The sequence below is a fragment of the Hippocampus guttulatus genome, chromosome 13 (genome assembly GCF_054856545.1).
Source record: "Hippocampus guttulatus isolate MCC_2025c chromosome 13, RoL_Hgut_1.0, whole genome shotgun sequence".
NCBI lineage: Eukaryota > Metazoa > Chordata > Actinopteri > Syngnathiformes > Syngnathidae > Hippocampus > Hippocampus guttulatus.
In genome coordinates this window covers 14,559,474-14,579,766 of record NC_141273.1, presented here as the reverse complement: position 1 = coordinate 14,579,766, position 20,293 = coordinate 14,559,474, and the positions used below count along the sequence as shown (strand labels likewise).

Here is a 20,293-nt window from a genome sequence, read left to right as displayed (position 1 = left end):
TTCAGATGCCATTTTTTTTTAATTGAATAGTGTGGCTGTAATTAGTGGTTTCTAATATTTTGAATCGCCATGGCAGTTTTACAAGGTAAAGATTAGAAATGCCACTTCTAATGTAATATGTACAAATATGCAGACAATTGTGTCTTTAAATTTTACACGGCGTAAATGTACATTGTGGTAAGATCTAAATCATCAGTATGCAGTATGTTGTGACTGAGCAAGATTTTACGACTGGAGACTTAGCTCTATATCCAGGTGATGACTTGAAATGCAGTGGGGCCTCAACTTGACATGGTTGATTTTTGCAACATTAACTTGGTATTACCTTGAAACGAAAAGGTTAATATTTGAGACTATTTCCGAAAAGCTCAGATACTTATTACTACGAATAACTCAACAGTTCCCAAAATTTATTGAGCAAAGACATAGTTTACTAAAGAAAAATCTTGCGTAACACCACAGTACAAAAAATGGATTCTCATACAGGACCCTCCTCTTTGTGAGTAAATTGCAATCTTTTTATTCTTGGAAAAAAAAAACAAAGCAGTAAGTAAATACAGTGAGCTTCCAATTCCCATGAAAATTGATTGCTCGCGAGCTAAAATCCCAACAAGCTGCAAACCATTAGATGCTAAAACAAGATAGCAGCAGACAACAACATATTTACAACGAGAAAAGCAGCACTCTAAAAAAAACACTATGTCATCACCAGGCCTCGCCGTGCACACAGTAAGTTGGACTTCTTTGCTTTGCGCTCTTCAGCTTGTTTGGCTTGTCGTTCCTCCCTGCAAATGGCCACAAAACAGAATCAGAATCTGAATGCACCTCAAAGTAGTGAGATAAATCATCTGAAGATATTTTACAGCAGTGTACATCACGACAAATTGTAATTAATTGCATTTTATCAAGACGGGATGTATTCATTTCATATAATTTCCTCCATTTTCCGACTTGCGTTTTTGAATTTCAAAAGAATATGAAAGCTCCGGTTTTTGCCATTCGTGATTCCACCGCTTTCACTAATGGTTTAAAAAAGATTTCCAGCCTACTATAGTATCCTGTTGAACTTGAAGCTGAAGGCTCAAATCTCTAAACACGCTTCCCCCTGAAACATTGATCATCTATTTAGAAAAGATCTGCAGTTCATAATTTAACAGAGACAACTACGAAGCTATTCGAACTGAACATACTCCGTCTGCAAGGGAAATGAACAAAATACAAGTTAATCCACACCTGGTCTGCACTTTGTGCTGTTTGTAGTATTTCTTTCGAGAGTCGGCGACCAAAGACTTGTCGGCGGCTTTGTCGTCGTTGCAGTCGCTGAACGGCTTCAGTTTGCCTATGAGCGCAAACGGACACAGTAAGGGGTGGTTTACATTGGGGTGTCCTGACGAAAAGGCGGACGATGTTACCCGTGTGAGGCTTGTAGGTGAGCGGGCGGGACAGGCTGGCCTTCAGGTCGAAAACGGCCTTCTTCTGCGTTCCCGGAGTGACGCTCGTGTTGCCAGAGAACACAAATGATGCTTTTGGGCGGGAACAAAGGCTATTATTAGACTATGTACAATCCCCAAATGAATTCACCAGTGTACGGACTTGTGCATACGGTTGTGGCACCGACCTGCGGATGTCTGCGTCTTGGGTGTGCTGGTGGCCGCGGCGGACGAATAGCGCGCCGGCGTCTTCACTAGCGACCTCTTGTACTCGTTGTCAGGCATCAGTTCGGAAAACCTGCATGGAAACAAAACAAATGATATGCGATGCATAATAGATTGGACATCGTTTGTTGTGATGAAGATTGCTTCGTTCAAAAATACATTACAGAAGGACCCTGAAGAGAAAATAATCGCAAATCAAATCGCAATCTTCAGGGGACAGACTAATGGTATTTCAATGGGAAAGGACAATTTGAGATGCAAGGGTTGTGGGTTACGAGCATGGTCATGGAACAAATTAAACTCATATCTCAAGGTACCACTGTATATTAAAAAAAAGGCACTGTGTAAAAAGATGTATAGAGAATTAGCAATCAGACTGTGTGAAAACTATGCCTGGCTTCACCTGACGTTGATCCTTCTTGTGCAAAGCACAGAGGGCTTGAATACAGAATCTTGCTTTTTCTCAGTCAACTTGCTTGGAGGATCTGGTTTGCCCGTCGTCTGCGGACTCTTGTTCCTGTAGGGCGCAGGGCTGAACAAGGACACCCGACTAGCCTTGGCCGCCTGCGTCATGCCACAACAGGGAACGTCATACACTATTGTCAGCAACAAAAAGGGGCCTGTCTGTGTGTACCTTGAGCTCTGGTACAGGCTCCATCTTCCTCTTGTTGGTGTTCTTCCTCTGCACATAGGCGTCGATGGACTCCATCTTGTTGAAGTGCGCCTCGTGGAGTTTTTGGAAGTCTGCGTGATGAAATGAAGGGATAATAATGTTCTCTTATAGAGCTCAAGTGTTTTGAGGGGTGGCGGGTCACCTACTGGGAGTGACGGGTTTCAGGGCTGCCCTCTTCACCTGCCGCCCTTTGTAACGAGGGATCTTACCAGGTTTGGCCACACTGGGAACATGACCTGCAAAGAGAGAGAGTGAGAGAGAGAGAGAGAAAAAACAGTATAAAATGTAACTGAATATTTGCCAATTGACATTTTCCGTGCATGATATATTATAAAAGGTATTCTTTATGGAAGGACCTGAAATGCAAACAAAAAAATGTGAATATGATCTAGCAATTTAAGTGGTGGAACTCAATATACTGAATGTTCAATATTTAAAACACAAGAATGTGTTCATATATTTATAAAATTTGTACGCACCTGGTCGGGCAATCGTCAGTGAGCTCTGGGTGGCCCGATACAATCACATCATGACCCCGGGCCACTGATAAAGTAGAACCCAGTGAAATTCTGATGATGAATATTAGCATGACTGACCTCCGCCATCCTTGGGCTCGCTATGCACTTGAATGCTCATGTCTGAAGACTCGATCACAGGTTCATTCTCTCCCCTCTTCTCAGTCTTGGATAGAGAAGACAATCGTCTCTTCTTGTAAACTCGGACTTGTGGGACCACGTCACTGCCCCCCTTTGGAGGAAAAACAACATTCAGTGTTGCGTTCACGGACGTGGCCTCCGGGCACGACGTGAATACCTCATTATCCAACTTGGCATTAGAATCACGGGTTCTTGTCTTTTTCGCTTTTCCTCGACGTGTGTTCACAAACACTGAGGAGCTGCAAAACACCTCCTGGGATTGGTCTGTCTGGACCTCAGCAGTGACTTTGGCCTCCATCTCTTCTACCTTGTTGACACAAAGGAAAAAACATTTTAATACTAACCCACTTCCCTTCTTGACAAACCTGCCTGACCAAAAACATCAGGCGTGATCGATAGTTTACCTTGTCGTTTTCGGTTTCCTTTTCTTGCTCGTAATGCTTCTTAATGGCTTTTAAGAGCCTGTCCGCCTATTTGCACACGCGTATAGTTAGACGACTAATCTGAACAAATAAATTGTGAGTTTGTAGTCGTTAGGCTAAATGCTAGTGCCGAAGAAATCTTCGTCACCCTTACCTTCATATTAGCCTTGAGACCCAGTTGCTTCGCTCGGTTGCGTAGCTCCGCATATTTCATTGAATCCAAATCCATTGTTTCGTATGAATAAGTGAACGAGTGAGAAAAGAGCAGAAACTCGCACAGTGCTCGTATTAAACAATTTGAAACGACTCAAGATTCAAAACCTGGGCGTGTGGCATCTGATTGGCTAATTGTATGGAAAGGAAAAGCTCTCGCCCAATCGCAGACGCGGATTTGCGGAACCCCGCAGCCAATCGCAGGGAACAGATTAATATCCACGCTTGTGTCGAACCAAAACATTACAGTACATGAATATTATAATCTGTCTCTTTCTGTGGAAAAAAAAAACTGTCCTAGGTTTTTTTAAGTTATTTTCTTTCTTCACGACTCCGTCTCCACGCTTTGACTGTGTGTGTGTGTGTTGTGCTGCGAGAAGAGCAACACAAAGCACGAGACAGATATGAAGACTCTTTGTGAAGAGTAGGGTATATTTAATAATACACATAAAAACGAGAGACCAAGCTAAGTAATGTAATTTAAAAAAAAATTCCAACACTGTTGAAACATTTTAAATAAAATATTTTTGAGGGGAAGTGAAAACAAACAGCGTCGATAATCCGCTTGCATAAGTGTGCACACCCTCTATAACTGGAGTTATCGTTGCATTTGAAATGAACCAATCACCTCTAAATTCATGTTAAAGTCACCACACCATTGAAAGTCAAGCCAGTGATTACCCCAAATGACATTCAGATATTTTTGTGGGCTTTTCCTGACATTTTTCATCAGTTCATTAAAAAGCTCATATAAACTCTGTATATCTGATTCGGGGGTAAGGATGTGTCAGACTTTCTGCATGCCCAAATCTTCAGTGATAATCTTCCAAACGTTGTCCCGGTTCAGGCCTAGCTCATTGGCGATCAATCGAACAGTCAACCGACGATCGCCAAGCAGCATCTGCCGGACACGCTCCACATTGGCCTCAGTCCTGCTCGTTGAAGGCCTTCCACTCCTGGGGTTGTCTTCCACGTCCTCGCGTCCCTCTTTAAACCTCTTGCACCACTCAAAAACACGTGAGCGTGACATCGTCTCATCACCGTACACTTGCTGCAACAATCCCAATGCTTCAGATGGACTTTTCCCCAACCGGACCAGAAACTTCAAGTTTGTTCGTTGCTCCGTGCTCACTGCTTGACGACCTGACAATACAAAAACACTCAAGCCCATATATTCTTTATCCTTTGTGAAAAACAACTAATGCTGTTGCAGTTGAAATATGACAAGATTTCCAAAAAATGACAATCTATCAGAATGCTTGAAGTCAAGGTGGAAGGGTCACTTCAACCTGAGTACAATTCACCAAGAATATTGAAAAATTAGACATAGCTCTGGGCAATATGGCTAAAAAACAACAAAATTACATTTGATTCATATCATCCAGACTTGATTATAAACACAATTTTTAATATAGTTTTTAAACTGAGAGTTTTAAAGCATTAGAGATCATTCCACTGTGTTTTGTTGTCTTTTAAACTCTACATTCATTACGCTACCTCTGCAATCGTTTCATATTATTCATGTATAATGGCCTCTCCTCTAAAACACATCTGCAATCAAGTAAATAAATTGCACAACCACTATTTTGTGAAAATACATTACTTTAGAACCAAAAAACATGCATTATGTTGATGATGAATTTATAAAGTGCAACTGACCTGCTTCATCCTTGGCGTCGTACCGCACTCGACTACTCATGTCTGAAGACCTGCAAATCACCTCTTTGGATTCGTCTGTCTTCACCTCAGTATTGACGTGGGCCTCCGTCTCTTCTGTCTAAATAACAAAACAGAAACATCATAATCAATGATAATCCCGCACTACTTTTAAAAGTATTTTGCCGCGCCGAAATGTTTGAATGAACACAGGATTCAAAAGTTTACCATGTTTTTCTCAGTGTCCATTTGTCGCTCAAAATGTTTCTTAATAGCTTCCAACAACTTGTCGGCCTATTAGCACAAGCATATAGCAGTTAGATGAGAAATTTCGCAAAGAAAACAGAATGAACTTGCAGTGTGAAGCTAAATGTTAGCGCGTAGGAATTGTTCACCTTGCCTTCATATTTGCCTTGAGACCAAGCTGATTCGCGAGACCGCATAACTCTGCATATTTCATGGAATCCAAGTCCATAGTTTTGTCTGCTTAAAAAGTGGAGAAAAGAGAGCAGAAAGTCACACATAGTGCCCTGATCGGACAGCGACCATTAGAATTTGTCTTTAAAGGTTCGACATTACAACTCAGATACTTCTTCTTTTCCTCACTCCTTTTCGTTTTATCTAATTTGAATGACGGTTGGCAACCAGCGTTCAGATGCATTACCGTCACCTACCGGACTGGAGTGTGAATAAGTCGCAATTGAAAATACTGTAGTCCCAAGAAGATTCTCAATATTAAAACTAAATTTAACTCACCCAGTAATTTGTTAGAATAAAACATATTCCTTACTATACAAACGTTAAGCCTGCCATCAGAGATGTGTGTCAAATTCCTAGGCCTTTTTATGATGTTACTGTCGTTATTTTCTGTTTTACTCTCTATTAGTGTCGTTTTGTACCGTAAACAATGTCATTTTACCCACAGTCAAAGTCTATTTCTTTGAAATCTCTGTAAATTGAAAATTATTATTGAATTTGACACCACCACAGAAGAAAAATCGTTCACTACCTTGCCAAATTTGAGACCTTTTTTTTTTTACATTTTCTTTTTCATCCAATCATTCATCCCCAATTATAACGTATGATGAATGATAATTAGAAATTATTATTCACCAATAACAGCTATTAGAATAACGATTAGAACGAAAATACAAAATATTGTACTCATCCATAAAATGAACATAAAGCGACATAACGTAAAGGGCATCCCAGGGCTGTGATTGGCGGAAAACAGCACGGCGTGTGCGTGATGACGCCATCGCGTGGCGCCCCAAAGAAGTCCTGCTGCTCCATGGCCATCCCGGCCAAGAAGTCGAAGTGACCGTGCGGCAACATTTAGCCCACTGACACGATCGTTATAGGGGGCTTTAAATGCACCCCCGGAAATGTACGCCTAACTGTCGGCGCGGCATTATTCACGCCTACGGAGCTGATTGATATAAATCCACCAAAAAGTTGTGACCATACCCGAGGACGCGCCGAAATTCCGGGTAAGTTGTTTGAACGCAGCTAACGCGGCTAACTGTGGGGGGGCTAACAGGTGTAGCATGCTAGTTGGCTTTAGCCGGGTTGTTTTTCATTTGGCAGGCAAACTTCTCCATCTTGACTTTTTATAGCCGACTTTTTTTGTCGAAATACCGTTATGTTACCAAGCATAAAGTAACCTCCAAGTGTTGTCATTGTAAATATTATTGTCTGATTCGGTGAAATTGTTTTTTTCCTTGGTGCGGCTGGCTCGTTTTGAGCTCGCTTTTTGCTCCATTTGTACACAAATATGAACACCAGCCCTCGTGTGGGGGATTATGGTATTAATCCTGGGCTGTTCATTTCACAAAACCCGCTGGTTTCCCAATAAAGCCACAAGAGGTGGAGGAGGGTCAGCCTGGAAGAACAGCCGAGTTTCCATGTAACCAAATAGCGGCGTTGCGACATGTTACCCGGTCGCTTTCGTAAACACGACCGGGCATCCACTCTGTGTTTATGGAACACACGTGTACGTCTGTGCAATATGTTGACGAGGTGTTATTGAAATCACATGAGCTATTGCAGGGTAACGAGGCAAAAGTGGTTATTTTATACATCTTTTATATCTATCTATGTATCTATCTATCTATCTATATATATACACACGTGTGTCTGTATATATATATATATATATATATATATATATATATATATACACATAATACACATTTGACAACAAAGTTGTATCCAATCCAGTATGTGTGTGTGTGTGTGTGTGTGCGTCCGTTTTGTACTTGTATATGATACACACACACACACACAGCGGCAGAATAATTTAATCCAAATTTCCTTCCATTAAAAAAAAAACCTCAGTAAATTTAAAATATTTCAGTTTTGGATTCTTTTTCCTGAAACGTTTCTTTTGGTTTTAGTGACTGTTGTAATTCATAAAGGCTTATAAAAAAAGATCATTTTACCTTTTATGTAAGTTTTATTATACTCATGCAGGTTTTCAGAAATATATCTTTTTTATTTTTATCCCCCCCAAATATATCAAACAGTATAAATTTTTTTCTTCACATTAAAAATGTGTTTTTGAAAATACATTTAAGTTTTTCTTTCTGTCTTCCAAAATTCTGAAATGTTTTGTTTTCAGGCCATATATTTAAGAAGGAAATGTTTAAAAAAAATATTCGCAACTAAAGTATGTCTTGGAAAATATGTTATATCCAAAACATTCAAGAGTTTCTGATTTTTAGTTTTCTTATATCACCCCCCCCCCCCCCAAAATATTTCAAAATCTCGACCACCAAATGTGACCTTGAGATGCAAATGATGTCGTTTTGTGCATTCCAGGGTTGTTCCCCATCTCCATTCAGAGAAGATGGAAGGTCTGCACCCGCACTGCCTTAAATGCATCAACCGGCGGTGCATGGTGCGGCCGGAGGCGGGCCTATCATGTGACCTCATCGGCTGCCCGCTAGTGTGCGGCGCCGTCTTCCACGCATGCAAGCTGCCCGAGCACCGTCTGCTGTGTCCGTACGAACGACTACCGTGCCTTAACAGCGTTTTTGGCTGCCCTTTTGCCGTGGCCCGGGCCAAGATGGCGCAGCACCTGGAGATCTGCCCTGCCAGCATCGTGTGCTGCACCATGGAGTGGAACCGCTGGCCTGTCAGCTACGCGGACCGCAAGTCCTACGAGAACCTGAGCCGGGACTTTGACGAGGTGGAGCAGCTGGACATGGCGCTGGCTCTGCAGGTACAGTTGTAAAATTCCAGGAATATGAGAGATGGATTGATGATTTCTTCGTTCACCATTCAGTGTTCTAAGTAGTCTCTGCAAATAGGGAAAGGCAAAGCAGGCTTGCTGAATTACAGTGAACCGTTGCCTTTTGCGGGGCAGAGCGAATAGGGCTGAATGATTTTGAAAAATAATCTAATTGCGATTTTATCCCCCCCACATAAAGCAACAGAGAATTAAGCATTGCACATTTAAACTACAAAATGTTCAACAAAACTGTGTAGTGGCAAAAGTCTGCTAGCTTAATGCTAACATATAATGCGAAATGCTACAGATGTGTTTACGAAAATTAGCAACTCTTCTGTGTGAGAACTACGATTACGGGAGCTTAGTCGGGGACCTTTTCTGCCTCTCTGAATTCAGGCATTCCCATTTATTATTTAAAAAAAAAAGGAAAATAGTGGGAGTGCGAAAGAGAAACCATGATATAGCATTTTTTGTTTTGTTTTTTTTACTGTATTTCAATAATTCCACAACATCATTCCGCTTGGAAATTTAGTGGAATCCTTCCGGAAATTTGCAGAAAATTTTGCGCCCCTTTGCAACTGTACCTGCAGGATCAGCGCATGCTCTTGGAATCCCTCAAAGTCACCACCACCGTGTCCAAAGACAGCAAGGCAGACAACGACAAAATGGCCATGGCTCCGGATGGCGAAGCCGCCAACGGGGCGGTGGAGATGGAGGAGGAGCCGTATAGCGACTTGTACCGAGCCTCGGTGGAGACAAGCCGGAGCTTGGTGGCGGCCTTGGACATCCTCACGCAATCCAAGGGCGTCGTCGGTCTGAACGGGGAAAGCGGCGGCGCAGGGAGGAATGTGGACATGGGCGAAAGCGACTCGGACTCCGAGTGCGAGCTGGGGGCGGTGGGCGGCGCGAATGAAAATGATGGTGCTCTCGCTTGGCCGGAGGAGGATGAAGATTTTGTGGAATTGTTTTTCGAGGACAAGGAAGACGCCATCGAAGACACGGCGGAGGAGGAGTCCCTGGAGCCCGTGTGGCCCCAGGCGCCTCGGGACTTTGCGCCGGCCATCTTGCCGGACCCCCAGGTGGAACCACTGGCCGCGCCCATCCCCTTCCTCTTGTCAGACCAAGTAAGGAACAACCTTTTGCACCAGCTGCCCACCGAGCTCAGGTACCGCTGCTTGGAGCGCAAATTCCAGAACGTGGAAGTTCTGCGCGGCATCAGCATGTTTACTTTCAACGGCCGCCGCGCACTGCTCTCGGACCCGTACCTCTTCCGCGCCAAGATGGAAGACAAGGCGGTGGACACGTCGGACCTGGAGGTGGCCGACGACCCGATGGGCCTGCACGGGATCGATCTGATCACGGCCGCCTTACTCTTCTGTCTGGGCGACTCGCCGGGCGGGCGCGGCATCTCCGACAGCCGCTTCGTGGACGGCTACCACATCGACTTCGGCACGCAGACCTTCTCCTTCCCCTCCGCCATCCTGGCAACCAACACCATGGTGGGCGACATTGCGTCGGCGTCGGCGTGCGACCACGCCAGCCCGCAGCTGTCCAACCCCAGCCCATTCCACACGCTGCGCCTGGACCTGGTGCTGGAGTGCGTGGCGCGCTACCAAACCAAGCAACGCTCCATGTTCACCTTCGTGTGCGGCCAGCTGTTCCGCCGCGACGAGTTCTCCTCGCACTTCAAGAACGTGCATGGCGACATCCACGCCGGGCTCAACGGCTGGATGGAACAACGCTGCCCCCTGGCGTACTACGGTTGCACCTACTCGCAGAGGCGCTTCTGTCCGTCGGCGCAGGGGTTCCGCATCATCCATGACCGGCACCTGGGCTCCTTCGGCGTGCAGCCGGGCCTCCCCGCCAAAAGCGCAGACAAGCTCCAGAGGAGCGCCCCCCCGCACCTGGGCTCCAAGTGCGACCAGCTTAGCGGTCTTCCCTTCGAGGTGCTGCAGCACGTAGCCAGCTTCCTGGACAGTTTCAGCTTGTGCCAGCTGTCGCGGACGTCACGCACCATGAGGGACGTGTGCGCCAGCCTCCTGCAGATGCGCGGCATGGTCGTCCTGCTGTGGGAGAAGAAGCGGCGGGAGGATGGCTCGCAGTCTTGGCAGATCACGGACAAGGTTGGTGTTGCCTCCCTGTATTCTTATCACTGATTTGTTTGCCCGTTTGGATTCTAGGTCTCAAGATTAATTAATCGAATTGACATTGCTATGTAGTAGAATGCAATTTTCCAATCATAAATGTCTCAATTTGTATTTTCCATTCTTTCTGTGGTAGTTCACAGACTGTAAAGACACACCGAAGTTAAGATTCACTTCTTTAGTTCTCTGTATAGATTTACGTTTCCGGTTTTATCAATTCTCCCATCTCCTTTTGTAGTGATGCTCTTTTTTTTTCCCCCCTTCAGGTGTGGCGCTTCAGCACTGCTTTTGGCACGGTGAACGAGTGGAAGTTCGCCAACATCACCAGCATGGCGGACCACCTGAAGAAGTGCAAGTTCAACACGGTGGCACGACGCGAGGAGGCCATCCCGCTGCCTTGCATGTGCTTCACCCGCGAGTTGACCAAGGAGGGCCGCTGTTTACGCTCTGTGCTCAAGCCCGTGGCCTAAACTAAGTTCTCTTCTGCAGTTGGAAAGCCGTTTGACTCATTATTCAATATCCTTTATTTCCCATCTTAACTCATTCACTGCCATTGCCGTCTATACATCGACGGTAGTTAGAATCTGAGCGTTCACTGCTATTGACGTCGACGAATGTCAGCAGTGTAGCACTTTATATTTTTGACGAGTCCAGTTCTTGAGCGATTTTTTTGGGAGATAATGGGTGCAGTTTGCAAGTCGGACAAGTTTAAGTCTTTTACACACATACAGAGCACATATACGACGAGTGTGGTCAGAGTACGTGCCGCAGAAGTGTGTGATTCATGATCGCGACAAAATACGACGGAGGTCTTGGAGTGAATGATGAGGATGACTAAAAAAACAAAAAATCAAACACTATGAACAATACGAGGCCATGGCTGCCGGTACACGTCTATTGGTAAATAAAATTTTATTTTTTTATCACAAAAGCCATTTGCAAATGTTGTTCTAGTTGTTTTATTGAAGGAAACCACTGTTCAGGTATTAGAGGTGCCACTAAAGCAAAAAGAATATTGCAGTCAAAGTTACTTTTCGCCCTGATATGTTTCTTTAGACCAAAAAAAAAAAAAATCACGTTTTCTCTGCTTTTGAGGGACAAACTGCTGTTTTGGGCAAAGCCATCCTGTTCTACTGCTGATTACTAAAGAACAGAAAAAGATAGAATCAAGTGTCCCGGCAAAAGAAGAGCATTTTTACATTTAGTAGTTGGGGGGGGGGGGGGGGGTTTGCATCTTGGAACACAATATTGTGTGGGTCTTAAAATCAATCAAAATGCTCTGGCAATGAATGAGTTAAGGTTCATGTATTAATACACTTGTCCTCACCCTGATTCACCCCATTTGAATCAGCATACCAGTGGAACAAATGCGTGTTATGAATACTACTTCCCCAGTATTTCCACTACATTGTTTTTCCCACTGGTAACACCACTAGGTCCAGTGTAAGGCAGTCATGGGAAATTTTGCTGCTTAGTTGTCGGAGTGCAATGCTGTATACTAATAGATTTAAACATGTATAAGTTAGGTTAGTTTATGAATAACAAAATACAATAAACATATTTTTTTTTAAGTCCGCAAACCGTCCGCGAGAAGCTGCGAAAGTCAGCAAAACAACAGCGAGTCACATAAAGCAACATATACAGTACTATACTACATGTATATGGATTTTTTATGAATATGTTTGAAAAAATCCGCGATGCCCTGAAGCCGCGATAAACGAACCGCGAAATAGCAAGGGATCACTGGTAGTGGTGATAATTAGCCAAATGCATATACAGTACAGTGCTAGCAACACTAAGCTAGCATTAGCACTGCACACAAACTGACGTTAGCCGTGGCTGCCACAATAGTAGCATGACTTATTTGAAATTGGGTGTCTTTAGAACACTAAAGGGTACGTTTAAAGTTTTTTTTGCGGAATGTACAATAAATAAAGCAAAAAGACGTAAACGTACCTGTCGAGCGGAAATATTGTTTATGCTGCATCGTCTGCTCCTGTTAGGTTGACACAAGAGTTTTAACAAAATGTTTTAAAATCGCAAACTCCACTTTACGATGGATATCAAATAAATGCTCAAGGGGATCATGGAAAGTTGTTCAGGATTTAACCAATATCCCCGACAATTATCTCCTTGGGACAGAGTGTACTTGTACTGTAAATGGACTTTAATCTGAATTGCAAGGATGTAGAATAAAAGATCAAATGGCTTTCCATACTCAAGTGTTTACAGAAAAAAAACATCTTGAACTACTCCTCCTGTCCCTAAAAAACGAGCACATCCGCAACCACGCCACTGTTGTGTCAATAATCTCATGCTCTGATGTTTATTTTTATAGCAAGCAAAAACCAGTACTGTGCTTACGTCGTCGGCGGAGGATGTACAGTAAGTGTCGTAGCTTTATTTCTATACAGCAACACCGACCAAACATCTGTGTTAGCAAAATATTTTGACGTGGTCAAAAACACTTTCACATATGCGAAGTTACCTCGAAGCTAATTGCGCTGGCACGCTAAGCTAAGGCGAGGAGCCGGCCACCGTTGGCAGTCTTTAATCTGAAAATGTAGCAAGTGAATGTAAACCATCAGAGTGTTTTGAAAAGGTGAGCGTCAGGGGAAGAATATAAAAGAAGCACCCGCAGGTACGGGACCTTGAATCAGAATGAACCTCGCTGGAGTTCTGTAGCACAATGAAAGAGTGAGCAGGAGCACAATGTTTCACATGATGTCTTTGAAGTTGGAAAGAAAGAACAAAAGGTAAAGTGAGATTGATGATATTTCACCATCGTAATTATGAAGTTTAAAAAAACAATCGGGTTGGGAGGTGAAAAGAAATACTTCAAATATGTGATTAAAACAATAATGTCTGGAGAAATTGTGGGTACAAAAGAAATATCAAATATTTTACTTTTTTTGCAGGATTGGTTAACATTTGGGAGAATTTTTAAAATCTTTCTCGTATGATGTTCTGAATTATGTTTCCCTTCATATGAAAATGTTTTTCTTTTGACCCAGTATTTAAGAAACCCATGAGAATTTTTGGTGGGTGCTTAGAAAGGAAAACACGACGAAGCAAAAACGTCAAATGTATTTGTCACCCCCACACCCTATATCTTTGAATGAAATTCTGAATTTATTTGTATTTTTTTCAACCAAAATATCTTTTAAATATTGCCACAATTGTTCTTTTAATGTTAAATTTCGGACAAAAACTTTTCTGGCTTTTTTTCTTTTCTAAAAATCATCTGAAATCTGTTTCTAATTTCATCCTACAGTTTTCAGATATTAGTCGCCTACTAACTCAATTGAGAATGATTGGCCAAGTTAAAAAAAGTTTTAATCTCACTTTACGTTTTATATTAGCTTTAGCGGATAGCGGGAATGAAAAGAGTGGGAGAAGGCCATTTGGCATATTTGCTCTTGAAGAGGCCTCAGTATTAAATATAGCGTAGCTGTGTGTTGCAGTGTTGACATGAACAGATTTACTGTCTGATTTTAGGAACTTTGATTGAGTCTTGTGAGTGAGAAATGAAAAATATGTTTTATATGTCAAAGTATCACAAAGGAGCGCCTTTTATGGGGTTTTTTTTGTTTGTCCTTTATACTCCTCCTGGTACACTGAAAGCTGCCTCTGTAACATCCAGATGAGTATTTTTATTTTTGTGAATTATAGATTTGCACTTGAAGCATATACTGTAAAATGTTTAGTTAGTTATTATGCATGTGGATTGTTGAGTTGTTTTGTAGAATGTCGCTTTCGGGCGGGAAGCCTGTCATTCCCCCGCAAAAAAAAAATCCTTTTCAGGAAATGGCTAAACTTGGTATTTTGGCAATATCAAGGCACCACCAAATCAGGTTTCATTATTCAATTGATATTTTAATTTGCTACAACACAAAAACCCTTCTAAATTAGTATGCTATCATTGATCAAAATAGTTGATTTTTTTGTGTTAAATCTGATTTTATGTACTTTTACGCATTAGAAAACAAATAAGACTTCTAATGTGAACGCAGAACATCTGTGATGTGACACGCTTGCGTCCAAAGCATCAAGCAGAGTGACCTACACCAAAATAACGATACCACGTTGGCGCAGTGTTAGGAAGTAAATATCTTCCCCAGTGTAGGGGCTCATTTTAACATCTCATATCGCCAGAGTAGCAAGGCGGGAGGAGGTAGAAATATTTTGGGGGACAACCCGCCAGGCTTGTCGTTCTTTCTCCCCCATGTTGATTATTGCTGTCTCGTCTGTGTTCCTCTGAACGGGTTCTAACTGGGAAGTATATTCCTTGTGTGTTTCTTGCTTCGATCGCCGTAATTTAATTCAGACGTCTACTAAAGATGACATCACGTCATTGCCGCACATAACAAATGAAGTGTCTGCATGGCTGAATTTCGGCCATCACCACAAATGTCTACTTCATACTTCATGTTTCAAGTGGGATTAAATTTACTGCCCCCCCCCCCCCCCCCAAAAAAATAAAGTGACCATATTTGGGCAGACGGGGTTTCCACCCGACAGCGACAAATGCATTAATATAGTATTCAGTTCTCAGGCACAGTGTGATGTTAAAGCGTGTTTGTGTGTGTGCGTGTGTGTGTACCTCCATTTTTTTTGTTGTTTTTTTAAACGTGTGAACCTCCATTTTGTTTTTATTTGTATTTGTTCTCACTGGTGTTCTCAAAGCCTTTGTTTTCACTCCAGCTGTGAAGTGTGCTTTCACTGCAGGTTGCCACCTTTTGAAGCGTTTCAATACGAACAATAAAGAGGCTTTGCAATGCAGTTTTTACCCTGTGGTGGGCGGTCTTGTGTTTATGAAGCATTGGCGCACCGAGCAGTGGGAAAGCGCCGTCCTCTGGATTGTTCAAAATAAGAAAGGCTGTGCATTCTTGTCATTCACATTTTTCAGAAATATTTTGTATGTTTTTCTTGTCATGAAAAAAATAGATGCATACATTTTTAGTTTGAACCAAGAGTCATAGAAAATATTAGACATTTTTTTAAATACAATATTTTTTGCAGAAATGTCTTTTTCTCTTTTTTTCTTGACATTTTAAACAAATATCTTCAGATTTGACTACTTTTCATATTTTCTAATGGAATATTTTTCAGCAAATATTTTATAATATTTTATTTTAAAATTTTTACTTGACAATCCGAAAATATTTTTACAATTGGCTTTCTCATGCCCCCAAAAAATCTGAAATGGTTTCGAAAAATGGTCTTGTTCTGACATTTTTTTTCTGTGATTTTCCAAAATAATTTTCGTGATTTAAAACTGTAACCCATGCTTTGAAAAAAACAATTGTTTGAAACCCTAATTTCAAACCATCCCCTTTTATAAAAATCCTAACCCTGTCTTGAAATCCATTTGAAACCAAACCCTTACCTGAAAACCAAATTTCCTGACTTGACACGCTTATTAGAATCCACCCAAAGCCTTAGTTTGAGAACCTAATTTGAAACCCTACTCTTAACACGACTTGCAACCGTAATGTGAAAGAAAGCTCTTCTTTGAAACCAACTATGAAACAAAATCCTGACAAGTAACTAACTAAATTTACTAACTTTGAAACCTTCATCGAGACTTGAAACCTTCACATGGCGACAGATGAGGCATAGTGCAAAAAATAGTTATGATCCCCATTTATTTCCCTGTGGAGGACGATGGCAATTTGTGTCCCAGGCTTGCCTCGTTCACTTCAGCGGCAGCAGGGAAAACAACAGCAGAAGATCTTCTTGCAAGGGTTCTCCTTCTTGTACCTGATCGCCCGCCGCACGTGGTTGTCGGCGGCAACCACGTAGTCCCGGGTCCTGCGCACGTTGGCCTCGATGAGATCCGCCTTGCAGCCCTGCTCCTCGGCAAGCAGCGCCACCTGGAAGAAGAGGTCGCGCACGTCCCGTATGCGGCCCTCCAGCTCCTCCAGCTGGCGCCGGCGGCTCTCGATCTCGCTCAGCGCCGAGCGGGCGCCGCGCACGTCCGATGTCATGAGCAGGCCGTTCCCCGCAAACACGTCCCACTTCCCCGTCTCCATCATCTCCTCGATCTGACCCAGGCTCATCTCCATCCCCACGATGGCCGCCTGCCGCTGGATGCGCGTCTTGCAGTTCTCCCGCTGCTCCATCTCGGCGCGGTTGTACTCCGACATGGCCCAGTGGAAGCTCCCGGTCAATGCGGCGTGCTGGCACCGGGCCACCCGGGCCACCACCGAGGAGTCGCCGTGCACCTGGGCCAGCTCCTCGCTCAGCTCTCCCAGCTTCACCAGCCGGCCGATGAGCGCCTCGCCGCGGGTCTTGACGGCGCGCCCCAGAACGTTGGCGTCCCGCTTGATGCTGCTGAAGCGCCGCACTGAGGTGAGGAAGCGACTGCTCTCCTCGCCCAGACGCTTGACGTCCATGGTGAGGAGCAGGAGCTCCTTCCTGGTGGCCTGGACCTCCCTGTGGATGCCCTCCATCACCTTCTCGCTGCCAAAAAGCGGCACGGTCGACTCATCCTGCAGCGGGACCTCCCACTTGTCCTCCAGGCTGAACTGAACCATCTCTGGTGGCTTGGAGACGGCGGCGGCGCGAAGCTCGCTCAATCTGTCGATCATCTTGGTTCTGCGTGAGAATTCGGCAAAGAGATTGTTTTCTTGAAAGAGCTGTGCTTCAACAAGGACTAAGGCCTATAGTCCAAGATCTTCAAGACTATTCTGCTTGCACTAAACCTTAGGACGGCCCTCATAAATCACAAATACTTACATGCAGGGTCACATCGATATAAATATTGGGACACGGATGCAATACTCATCTTCAAAACTGTTTGGTTGCTTTCACAGTGTGTTTTGGGGCATTGTCCATTTGCACTGTGAAGCGCTGCGCAATGAGTCCTGAAGCGTTTGGCTGGACATGAGCTGATATTACAGTATGCGAAAAATCAACCCACATCAATCAAGGCGATCAGTTCCAGTGGGAGCCATCTTGAAAGTCTGTAGTTCACGCCCATCTTGTTCATTTAGTTTGAAATCGAATGCGGTGTTGTTTATGAGACAAAAGGGGTGTTCACACGGCAAGATTTGGTCCGACGGGGCTGCCCCAGTAGAGCGTTCACACGTGCAAATTAGCTCCGCCGTAGCCCCGGAAAACAGCTTACACCGGACCAAATTTGATCCACCTCAGGGAGGTGGTTTAAAAATTTGCTCCAGAGCAAATGCTCGTTAGCGAAGCAGCACCGGTGTAAATTTGCACATGTGAACGCAACTGGGTTAAATTTGCTCCAGAGCAAATGCTTGTGAAGAGTTTACGTACGGCGAGAATGCGTTGCTTTCGTGCTCTGTCGGACTTCCGCCATGTGTTTGTTTAATAACGACATAAGACTTGGCTGGTAACATCTTTCCTTTTGTAGAAGACTGGACTGTCTCGGAGTTGTTTGTGTAGTTTGTTCATTTGTTGTGTGTTCACAACCCCCCACTCCCCATATAATTTATTTTGTGATTTCCTCTCTTGATTTTCTGTTTGGCGCATTACGTGTTTGCTTTTCTGAGTGTCATTGAAGTCATCGTTGATTTATGTTTTCGGGGCGGTCACTCTCGAGCAGAAGGCACGGAGACAGAGAAGGAGAAGGACGTGCCTGTCCAGTAGTCGCTTGAGTTGTGTATTCGTTTTAAAAAGAACCAACACGACAGCTCATTTGTTTTCTGTCGTTTTGCCCCGCTGCAGAAACTGCCGTGTGAACGCAAGTGGGGCTGCACCGACGCTGTGCCGGTGCAGACACGCTCAGCGGCTTTGTACGTGTGAACGCTCCACACAATTTGCTGCGGTGCAAAATATATCGCAACAAAATACATCGGTGCAGCGCCGGAGCAAATGTGTGCCGTGTGAACAGGCCTAATGAGAACTGTGCCCATGTCCCAATATTTATGGCCCTGACTGTTAAACTGTTTACATGGGACATTATGTAATTTACGACATGTTGAATAAAGACAGAAATGTGACTTTATTGAAATGGAGCAAGTTGGTTAGGAATGGCCAAAATCGTGTATATTTGGGGTCTTGTTCGTTCATGCATGTTGTAAATATTTCTGCACAGCACACCGGTTGTTTCCGGTGACAAATGCTGAGTAATTGTGAGCATGAGTTGCAAAGGAAACTGACGTCTTATTTGATGACTTGATTACTAAACGGGACTTCCTCAATCCACTGGTCATACTTTTTATTCCATCAATCCATTATCCGAGTTTTAAATCACTAATTCTGTCTTGCAACGCTCACCCTTATCTGCAGCCCCAACGTGATACGACAACCCCGGTTTTTGCACCCCCTGATGCCTCGTTTTGCGTTTTTAGATTATTTTCTAAAATTGTGACGTCATCTGACAGTAGTAGAAATAAGAATTAGCATTACCGTTATTATGACCTAGGTCACCTGGCGTAAATCGAAATTAAATGTAAATGTATTCATCCATCTTTGTCTATCGTGCATACGGTATATTTCTGCCCCTCGGTCTCTCTCTTTTCTCGAGCTGTCTCTCCATCCATCGTGGATATAAGTTTCTATGTATCTTCTGTATATTTCTGTTGTCTATCGACTTTTACCGACCTGCTGCATCAACTGTATATGTTATCGATCCGTGGATAATTTTCTAGTTTCGTTATTTATCATCCATCGCTATATATCGTATATTTCTATCTTACGTATCTTTCCACAGGTTATCTATCCATCTCTCTCAATTTACCTATCGTGTATATTTTTGTCTTATCTATCCATTCATCGCTATCAAATATATATATACTGTATATATTCACCATAAATTTCTAACTTAACCTCCTGTATCGATCGTAAATATCCACCTTTCTCTATCCGGTCTGGGTAAGAAGTAGTAGAAAGTAGAGGAGTCTTTTTTTTTAAGCAGATTCTGATTTCAATGACAATAAAAACGACTTCTAATGCCCTTACCTTGTTCTCAGCAGCAAGTCACTCGGCGTTGGTTTCCTCTTTTTGTAAATTCCGTTAGACGCGAGCGCGTTTCAACAGTGATGCGGAAGATGAACCCAGACTTTATTTTTAGAAAATACAACACTTTGTAGACAGCGGCGGTTGTTTGAAAGTGCTCGACAAATGCAGTTGAGTCCGAGTCTCGGTGCTTTAGTTGAAACATGCCATTGCTTTCCCCTGCGATGAATTAAACGGCAAACCGGACGTGTCATCACCATCGAATCGCATCACTGAAAAAAATCAATATTTTCTTTTAAAGGGGGGGGGGGGGGGGGGGGAAGTTGAATTTGTCTTCTTTTGACGACCGACAGGGGGAGACAAACTCCGCTTGATTCACACTCAATGGCCGCTTCGATAAAGAACGTCTTTCATTTTAGTTCGTGGTCCATCCATCCATCCATTTTCCGAACCGCTTGATCCTCACTAGGGTCGCGGGGGGTGCTGGAGCCTATCCCAGCCGTCTCCGGGCAGTAGGCGGGGGACACCCTGAATCAGTTGCCAGCCAATCGCAGGGCACACAGAGACGAACAACCATCCACGCCCACACTCACACCTAGGGACAATTTAGAGCGTCCAATCAGCCTGCCATGCATCTTTTTGGAATGTGGGAGGAAACCGGAGTACCCGGAGAAAACCCACGCAGGCCCGGGGAGAACATGCAAACTCCAC

General features: G+C 43.6%; 4 protein-coding genes across 6 annotated transcripts; 1 reads left to right on the top strand and 3 right to left on the bottom strand.

Moving 5' to 3' along the window:
- Positions 1–440: 440 nt before the first annotated feature.
- Positions 441–3,713, bottom strand: LOC147196489 (nucleolar and spindle-associated protein 1-like). 2 transcript variants are annotated; one of them, XM_086127477.1, is made up of 11 exons: positions 3,561–3,713; positions 3,389–3,454; positions 3,142–3,291; positions 2,925–3,075; positions 2,475–2,564; positions 2,290–2,399; positions 2,059–2,219; positions 1,619–1,728; positions 1,413–1,523; positions 1,234–1,339; positions 444–785 (listed from the first exon to the last, which is right to left on the bottom strand). In XM_086127477.1, exons 1-11 carry the CDS (start codon positions 3,633–3,635, stop codon positions 698–700), a joined length of 1,218 nt encoding a protein of 405 aa, XP_085983603.1. In that variant the 5' UTR covers positions 3,636–3,713; the 3' UTR covers positions 444–697. The 2 variants fall into 2 exon arrangements, with proteins under 2 accessions (XP_085983601.1, XP_085983603.1); XM_086127475.1 differs by having other exon boundaries at positions 441–785; positions 2,925–3,291.
- Positions 3,714–4,030: 317 nt separating this feature from the next.
- Positions 4,031–5,879, bottom strand: LOC147196488 (protein GVQW3-like). Of its 2 annotated transcripts, none has more exons than XM_086127596.1 (4): positions 5,676–5,879; positions 5,504–5,569; positions 5,279–5,396; positions 4,031–4,762 (listed from the first exon to the last, which is right to left on the bottom strand). In XM_086127596.1, the coding sequence occupies exons 1-4, from the start codon at positions 5,748–5,750 to the stop codon at positions 4,407–4,409; spliced, it is 615 nt and encodes a 204-aa protein (XP_085983722.1). In that variant the 5' UTR covers positions 5,751–5,879; the 3' UTR covers positions 4,031–4,406. The 2 variants fall into 2 exon arrangements, with proteins under 2 accessions (XP_085983722.1, XP_085983721.1); XM_086127595.1 differs by having other exon boundaries at positions 5,671–5,869.
- A 695-nt stretch (positions 5,880–6,574) lies between these two features.
- On the top strand, positions 6,575–15,433 carry fbxo30a (F-box protein 30a). Its single transcript, XM_086127592.1, has 4 exons — positions 6,575–6,765; positions 8,096–8,498; positions 9,098–10,630; positions 10,918–15,433. Exons 2-4 carry the CDS (start codon positions 8,124–8,126, stop codon positions 11,119–11,121), a joined length of 2,112 nt encoding a protein of 703 aa, XP_085983718.1. The 5' UTR covers positions 6,575–6,765; positions 8,096–8,123; the 3' UTR covers positions 11,122–15,433.
- An 849-nt stretch (positions 15,434–16,282) lies between these two features.
- Positions 16,283–19,834, bottom strand: stx11a (syntaxin 11a). The gene is made up of 2 exons (XM_086127593.1): positions 19,586–19,834; positions 16,283–17,251 (listed from the first exon to the last, which is right to left on the bottom strand). Exon 2 carries the CDS (start codon positions 17,242–17,244, stop codon positions 16,354–16,356), a length of 891 nt encoding a protein of 296 aa, XP_085983719.1. The 5' UTR covers positions 17,245–17,251; positions 19,586–19,834; the 3' UTR covers positions 16,283–16,353.
- Positions 19,835–20,293: the final 459 nt, after the last annotated feature.

Bases quoted from the DNA above. Each gene is read 5' to 3' on its own strand.
- fbxo30a (XM_086127592.1), top strand. From the start codon at position 8,124: ATGGAAGGTCTGCACCCGCACTGCCTTAAATGCATCAACCGGCGGTGC. The intron at 8,499-9,097 runs GTACAGTTGTAA...CTGTACCTGCAG, and splicing joins ACATGGCGCTGGCTCTGCAG to GATCAGCGCATGCTCTTGGA. The intron at 10,631-10,917 runs GTTGGTGTTGCC...TCCCCCCTTCAG, and splicing joins CTTGGCAGATCACGGACAAG to GTGTGGCGCTTCAGCACTGC.
- LOC147196489 (XM_086127475.1), bottom strand. From the start codon at position 3,635: ATGGATTTGGATTCAATGAAATATGCGGAGCTACGCAACCGAGCGAAG. The intron at 2,220-2,289 runs GTACACACAGAC...GGCATGACGCAG, and splicing joins AGCCTGTACCAGAGCTCAAG to GCGGCCAAGGCTAGTCGGGT. The intron at 786-1,233 runs GTGTGGATTAAC...GGCCATTTGCAG, and splicing joins CAGCACAAAGTGCAGACCAG to GGAGGAACGACAAGCCAAAC.
- stx11a (XM_086127593.1), bottom strand. From the start codon at position 17,244: ATGATCGACAGATTGAGCGAGCTTCGCGCCGCCGCCGTCTCCAAGCCA.
- LOC147196488 (XM_086127595.1), bottom strand. From the start codon at position 5,799: ATGTGTGACTTTCTGCTCTCTTTTCTCCACTTTTTAAGCAGACAAAAC. The intron at 5,397-5,503 runs GTAAACTTTTGA...TTTGTTATTTAG, and splicing joins TGGACACTGAGAAAAACATG to ACAGAAGAGACGGAGGCCCA. The intron at 4,763-5,278 runs GTCAGTTGCACT...TTGTATTGTCAG, and splicing joins CGACGCCAAGGATGAAGCAG to GTCGTCAAGCAGTGAGCACG.